General features: G+C 43.3%; 1 protein-coding gene across 1 annotated transcript; it reads left to right on the top strand.

The window, feature by feature from the left end:
• The first annotated feature begins 341 nt into the window (after positions 1-341).
• LOC140071120 (uncharacterized) lies at positions 342-6,462 on the top strand. Its single transcript, XM_072118441.1, has 4 exons — positions 342-1,374; positions 3,071-3,227; positions 4,299-4,499; positions 5,589-6,462. Exons 1-4 carry the CDS (start codon positions 769-771, stop codon positions 6,119-6,121), a joined length of 1,497 nt encoding a protein of 498 aa, XP_071974542.1. The 5' UTR covers positions 342-768; the 3' UTR covers positions 6,122-6,462.
• The last annotated feature ends 1,393 nt before the right edge of the window (positions 6,463-7,855 follow it).

Here is a 7,855-nt window from a genome sequence, read left to right as displayed (position 1 = left end):
TCATTATTCCTTTATTTATATAGCACGCTAAGTATGGAGGGTGCAATCAGAAAATACACCACATTTATCATAGTTTTCTCTTTGTTGGATCACTTTACCCTAAATTTGTTTGATAATTTACCACAAAATTACGATTTTACTTAGTCACTGGCGACTTTCAGGAGGAGCAGGCGAATTATTTATAATTTTTGTATACATATATATATGTAGACACACACACATATATATATATATATATATATATATATATATATATATGAGGTATATATATATGTATGAGGTATATAGATATGTATGAGGTAAGGAAGCTGAGCCCAGTCTGTGAGGTGAGGCTGCAGGTTCCCGCCCACGGTGACGTCACTGAGTTTAAATCCCCGGCGCCTGAGCTGAGTGTGGACAAAGGCAGGAGAGATCTGCAGGTTGAGGATTGCGGCACTTTATATTTCTGCATATCCCTGCCCTGTGCAATGCTGTGTACAGCTGATGCTCAGTGATAAGAGCACAAGGAGCAGCCCGGGCTGCAAATTTGCAAGCTCCTCTCATTGTCCAAGTGCTGGCATCCGGAAAGTGATTGTTCAGACTCTGACATCCAGGATCCAATTACTCCTCAACTCTGATTGGCTGCTCAGCCCTCAAGGGTCTGCTACAAGCTCGGGGGGAGTCCATGCACTGCTCTTCAGGAACAATCTGCAGTCTTGTATTCATGGCCCAGGAGTTCTAAACCGACTCGTCTGAACTGATTTCCATCCAGGTGCGATTTTCTTCACTATGAAGGCTCAGCCTCCTCCTCATACCCGGGCATGGGTGAACAGATGCCTGGAGATGACCACAGCAAGTCTGAAGGAGCTGCATCTCATGAGACAAGAGGCAGAGGAGAGGGTCAGAGGAGTCCTGGAGGAGCAGGGAAGCTCAGACCAGGGCAGATGGCAGAGGAGGAATGTGGAGGAGAGTATGACCTGTTCTAGGTGGAGGAACCTGGATATGGATCAGATAAGACTCAGAAACTTAGAGTTGGATCAAATCCAGGAGGAGGTTCTTGTCCGATTAAGGAGAAGTAAACTGGAGAACTTCCAAGAGATAACTGATCCAGAAGAAAGCTTCAACCCAGATTTTGCGCCCGACCTGGTCGAAGGGGCTCAAGCCAAAGTCCATGCTAGAAAGCTTGGTCAATGGAGTGGAGCTTCACCTAGACCTGCAAAGACCATACTGGAACTTACTGAGGAAAACTCTACCTACCATCCACCAACATCGAGGAGACAGAACCAGGTACCATCTGATGTTATCACCAGCAACCAGTCAACTATATGGACCAGAACGGATGGTCACGACCTTGACCAAACTACACGTAATGTGGAGCAACGTGAAGAGCAAGAGGTGAGTTCACTTATGGTTTTTGTTTGAGGACCTAAAGTTTATTAAAGGGTTTCTCCACCTCATCCTAACTTACTAATATATTGTAGTATACCCTTAGAGGTCTTTCCCGGCGTCACCTTGTGCCAATGTGGTCACTAATCAGGTGGTCCATGACCAACCTGTCCCTATGTATCTTCTAGTTGACCCAAGGACCATAACCAATGGATGTGCCATCAATGGATATGATAGAACTAGGATTCTGGCATGGGGCTGATAGTGGGGTGTATTATTATTATATTCTTTACCACTGTACATAGTGTTGACCCATGAGCTTACACTCTACGGCCATGCAGTAGCATAAAAACACAGGAAGCGTCTTTATCCTGGAATGCACTTTTAGGAAGGTCACCATCAGATACATCCAATGTATCTATATTTGTGTAGGAGGTGTGTGTTTGTGTAAGGTGTGCTCCGCCTAATTGCAGGACAAAGTCTTATCCCTAAGGAAGGTGGTGGTAATGATCCATGACTGCTACAGATTTCCAGAACTTGTTGATTTAACAGATTTATTTGCCTGGTGAATGCTGGGAACCAATCTGGATTCTAATGGATTGGATTTTCTGAATTTTATCTTTCGCATGACCATATAATCCTTTCTAAAAAACACCCCCTATGGAGGAAGCAATTTAAGAAAGCAGGAACATTAACCCTAACTCTCCATTAACAAGCATGCTTAGTTCCGCAGAGCATGCATGTGTTTCTAAAGGGAAGAAGGGAGTCAACCATTGCCTGACATCTTTGACCATGGTTTACAATGATGATGCAAAATAAGAATCTTCATCTCTTTTGGGAGATTCTGGAGGCCATTCTACATATAAAAGGCTCAATAGGTCCAAGATTGACATGTTTGGACAAGTTTCCCTGATATGTTCAGGGGTTACTTTGGGTCAGTGTTAGAAATTGCTCTGTGCAGCTCTGGGGCATCTCACAGACAGCGAATGCGAGTGCTGGAGATACAGGTACACTGTACTTGGCAATTTCAGACAATTCCATACTATTGAATGGAGCTGCAGAACACAGGCTCAACCTCCCGCTTCACCCATTAGTGAGAACGTAACCCCCATTCTCCAGAAAGTTGGGGTATCCCAGTGGTCATACACTCGCTCATCAACTTGTTATCACGTATCCTGTGGACAGGGCATAACTTATGGGGGTCTCCTCACTAATGGGTGTAAAGAAGGTTAGGACATGTTGGATTTCAGTATGCCCAATCCTTCGTATTCAGGTCACTAAATGGTGTATGGCCACCATTAGGCCCAAGAAACCTGCTGCAAATGTCTGGTGTGCCAGTCACTTGGTGCTTTGGGTTTTGTGGATGAGACTGCAGATAACTTGCTGTGATAACAAGTTGTCCTGGTCAGAGTATCCTCAATCCTCCCTTTATGAAGTAGTTAGGTTAAGTTGCCGCCTCATTTCTCCATATTTTGCTAAGATGCTGCCACCCAGTGGTCATAATACCTATTGCATGTTATTTGTCTTTAAATGCCCCATCATTGTCATTACTGTATTGCCCTTTGCTTAAACAGTGTCTACAACATCTGATACTAATGGCTCATATAGGACTATGTAGTGTCCAAAAGAGCGGAAGATCATCCTGTGAATAATCCATACTAAAGTTTTCTAAAGTCTTGACCTGTCACCTTTTCTTTTTATCCAGTTGCTACTTTCTGCGTTTCCCACTGAACCTGCATCGCTGCGCCGAATCGGATCAGGATCTTTGGCTCCTCGGCTTAGACTTGGAAGTTCTGGAGTCACGAGTGATCTTCTCTTTACAAGGAGGATGAGCGGCAACTGCCTGTCAGCCCATAGTTCAGGTACTGGGAAGCTGCTAAGAAGGGGTTAAATCGCTTGGAACAAGGGGCCAGTTTCCATTTAGGGCTCATTCACATGGCCGTCTGCGGGGACGTACATGCGACCGCATGTACATCCCCATAGACGGCAATAGCGGCACGGCGCAGATACGGTGCCACACGTGTGGCACCGATCCAGCCACACACCACAAAAAGATAGAGCATGCTCTATCTTTCGGCGTGTGGGCGGCCGTGCGCCGCTATTCTCTATGGAGGGAGGAGGGGTCACCTCCTCCTCCTCTCCAGCACACGACGATATGCCAGCACGGCGAGCATACCGCGTGTGAATGTACCCTAAAACTGAAAATGGATCAGTTTTTTTCCCAGTTTATTTCAGTGGACTTGCAACAGTGGGTCCGTATTTACACCTTCCTTTAGACCTTCTGTTATTTGAGTAAATAGTAGGAATAATAAGACTTAAAATAATGAAAAACTAAAGCAAGGTATCCTCTTTTATGAATATGTTAAAGGTATCCGTTAAAATATTTTTTTTAAAAACTGATAAATTGCAACAAATATAACGGATGTTTGCATCTGTTTAAATTACAATCTGCAAAATGGAAGCCAGAACACAGATGGGAACTGGCCCTAAGAGGGGCTAAGACTTTAGCAAATGTTTGAGCTTGTTGCCTGGATAGTACAATGAATGAGGAGACCCCTGTCATTTGTTATTTTTGGGGGAGGGGGATGGTTAGACTGAATCCTTAACACAGCAGTTCTCTGTTGTTGTAGGAAAAGCCGCTCTGTTTAGGTAAGGGGAGAACCTGACCCCTGACCCCTGATAGAAGAACCCAAAATTTTAACTTTCCTATTCTATGGACTTGAGGATACATATGTACAGCAGTCTGTACTCTGAATATGCACTCCCAGCAGATTGTTGGATACATATATAAACTGATGCTTTGCAGTGAAGTTTAACAAAATGTTGAAAAAAAAAATTACATTTATTTTTATCAATAAAAAAAAATTAGTTCAAAATTGTATGTATTTATTTTTTTTTTGCAATTTTGGCTTATTGTGCCGTCTTTCCTGCAGGTTTCTATGAGACGAGTGATCTGGACTCCACGTCGTCGTCCTGTTCTTCGCTGTGTAGTGACATCTCGTGTCACACTTCTATCTCCCTGATGTCCCCGCATAGAAGCTCAGGGATGAGACCCAGGTCCATAGACTGTTCTCTGGAAAGGAAGAAGGAGCTACAAAGCGCCTTGGGGCAGACAAGGAGGCCAATGTCTGCAGGTAGTGTATAGTGTATACCACTTATAGGTCTATACATGATCAAGAAAAATGGATAAAACACATTGGCGGCCAGGGGTATTGATCATTTACCTCTTTGCTCCTTTTTATCATGGATTTCTGTGTCGCAATTTTATCAAATAAGGTGCAAATACAGTGATTTTAGCAAAAATCCAATGTAAATGGTGCAAATTTTTGAGTGGCTTCATTAAAGGAAATCTACCTTCAAAATCCAGCAATTAGTCATGTTCTGGTTTCACAAGCTGTTACACTGTCTCACTCCCACCCCCCGTTCCCGCTGTATTCTCACAGCAGCTGCACTATTTAGGAGGGGGGTAATTTCTCCAGCATGGTGTAACAGTCTGTAAAGCCAGAGCACAGAGGGGTTCTGGTACTCTCTCAATAGTTTTTTTGGTTCATTAGTATAATTTTTAAAGTTGATTTTTTTTTATAAGGAAGGCGCCCATGGATAACAAATTACCACAGGTACGGTGCCTGGATCTATTAGTAAGTGTCCCTGGTTTATCCATGTTTGATTTTGATGGTGGAATTCCAAGGTTTGAAAGACATGGCAGCTTTTTTTGGTAGCGTCTGTTATTGCAACTAAGTTTATTTTTATAAAGCTGAGCTGCGATACCGGCACCAACCATGGTCCGTTGTGGCACTGTTTTTCTTAATAAAAGAAGTGATGTTTTTAAAACCCGGGGACAAACTCTGCAAGACAATGGGCGTGGAATAATTTTATGCAAATGTTGTTTTTTAAATGAACTTCCATCTTGCACAAAACAGTCTGTAAGGAGTAGTCCAGGAATAGAAATACATGATCAATTCCTTATTAAAACGGCGCCATGCCTGTCCATTGATGGTTTGTGGTATTGCAGCTCAACTATTAAAGTAAATAGCACTGCTACGCAATACCACCTGAAACCTGTTGACAGGTGTGGCGCTGTTTCTAGGAGAAAGCAGGTTTTTGTGTAAATTACCCTTCATCATTTTATTATGACCGGGGATATTCTTATTCAACCTACGTCTTATTGACGTATATCTGTTCAGTCCATGTATAAAGCCTAATTTTCTATTTTCTTTCCGCAGGAGCCCTGGATGGCTATTTTTTACGATCTGCTTCAATATCTCGATTTGACCTGACTCAGAGTTACGACGTGGCTCCTTGTGACTCTCCATGCTCCGGCACGCCGCCACTCAGTGCAATACAGCAGCGCCGGAAAGCTGAGCGATATATCTATAAGCTGGCGCTCAAATTCCGCTGTAAGCCTGGAGGGTCTACCATTCCCCCCGACCTCGGCCCGCAAACTCCCAGGCGTCCGGCTCAGTCCTTCTCCCTCTGCGGTAGCCCCGCTAGCTGCCCTCCTTCACCTCATGGCACTTCGCTATCTACTAGCATGATGGATGTACGGAAAAACCCTACAGGTTCTTGGGGACGCTTTCTTAGTCGCGTCATGCTTAAGAAGGACTCTAGGACCGCGGCCTCGGAGTTGCACCTTGAACAGTGTGGGAAGAGTTCCCAAGATCCCCTGGCAGAGGGCCAGTTCACGCGTGCAAAATCTTTCTGTGATCTGCTGTCCGTAAACCCCTTTAAGAGGAGCCAACGGACTTTAAATTGTTAAATGTCATTTTTCTTCATGTAAATATATGTATCATATATATCTATACATAGTCTATATACTATAATTAAACTATAATGGTTGAAACTTTATCCCTGATTTCTGCCATTTGTATAATAAATGTTACCCCTTCCCTTTGAGCTGCGTCTCACTTTACCAAACCGTAATCCTTTGAACGGATCCCATAAATGATTAATAGGTTGATATCTGGTGATGATGTAACAGAACTGTTAAAAGAAATTATCGTATGAATCATTTTCATGCTGATCGTCTTGAAATATCTGCTTGGAAAAATTTGGCAGTGTTTTCTAGCTTTAAAATAAAGAAAAAAATCTTCAATTTTTCTTGTGTTTCGAGTGTGGTAGAACAGAATAGAGAATTTTATGAATCTGTGTATGACAAAATTTGGTTACTTTTTGATACATTTGGTGCTGATTCCACATATGCATTTCCATGCAGCAAGGGCAAAAAAGCATTTCTATTGGTTAGGCCTCATGCACAGGACTGTATGGTCTTTTCTGTTCAGTATATGGGGCTGCATTCTGGCCGTAAATATGGGATGTATTGCGCCATATCTGTATAATATACAGTGGGCTGGCAGATGATGGATGGCTGACTATTGGCTGGATGACAGAATGCGCCTCCCACTGGTTCTGGATACTACACGTAAATACCACAGCATACGATGCACAGGCGTATACAGCCCGTATTGTATATGTTCCCATTGACTTCTATGGGGCATACGGAACGGAAATGCGCTGGAAAATAGGACACGCTCTATATTTTTTGTACATCTCGCTTATGGTACAGTACGGTGAACAATGCTACCCACCCGTATATATGGCCGATTTAATACGTTCGTGTGCATGAGGCCTTACTCCATAGTAAACGGAGACTCTGAGTATAGGAACCTTTCTATGGTGAGAATGAGCGTGTTGGTCCACCATGACTCTGCTCATCAGGTGGACAGGGTCATTGCTACACTTGGTAAACTCGACGGGGCACATTTATCATTCGCTGGCACTGGGTTTGCCAGCGTGTGCTGTTCCCTCTGGCAAGCACCAGATATTTTAAGAGGCTCCGGACTCCTGAACAGACGCTGTTTTATAGGCAGTGCACAACAACACCACACACCAGCCTCCTGCATGGTCCAGCATCTCCCTGCCCAAATCGCATAGAAGGTGGAGAAGTCGCAATTTCTGTTTTTAGATGTACAAGCTGTGATAAATGTGGCCCCAAGTCAGCAGCCCAAAACCTACCTGATACCTTATTAGTAATTGCTGGCTAAAGGTAAGTGGAGGATGGGGTGGGAATGTAAATGACAAACATTAGTGCTGCTTAACACTAAAATATCCTGCGGAGTGGAAGACCGTAACAGCCTCTGAAGCTACAGCAAGCAGGGGCTTTGGTAACACCCCCTAAAGTCTTTGTGGCTCATTAGCATAATTCAAAAAGCTGATTTTAGAAGGAAGGAGGCCATGAATTACCACAATCACGCTGTCTGGATCTATGAGTAAGTGTCCCTGGTTTATCTCAATAGATTTTGGTGCTAGATTTAAGTATGATAAAATTTAGGGTTTTTTTTAAAAAAAATTTTTCGTAATCAAACTCTGGAACCATGCTGGTGGCGGACATTTCCTTGCTGTGTAATCATTACAGCAGGACGTGTGCACTTTATGGCAACTGATATGAATGATTAATTTACTACAAAATCAGTCTCCAGGAAGTGACAGAGTA

The sequence above is a fragment of the Engystomops pustulosus genome, chromosome 7 (genome assembly GCF_040894005.1).
Source record: "Engystomops pustulosus chromosome 7, aEngPut4.maternal, whole genome shotgun sequence".
Classification (NCBI taxonomy): Eukaryota; Metazoa; Chordata; class Amphibia; order Anura; family Leptodactylidae; genus Engystomops; species Engystomops pustulosus.
This window is presented reverse-complemented; position numbering and strand designations above follow the sequence as displayed.

Coding starts and splice junctions, on each gene's coding strand:
- LOC140071120 (XM_072118441.1), top strand. CDS start 769: ATGAAGGCTCAGCCTCCTCCTCATACCCGGGCATGGGTGAACAGATGC. Junction 3,228..4,298: donor CCTGTCAGCCCATAGTTCAG/GTACTGGGAAGC, acceptor TCTTTCCTGCAG/GTTTCTATGAGACGAGTGAT. Junction 4,500..5,588: donor AAGGAGGCCAATGTCTGCAG/GTAGTGTATAGT, acceptor TTCTTTCCGCAG/GAGCCCTGGATGGCTATTTT.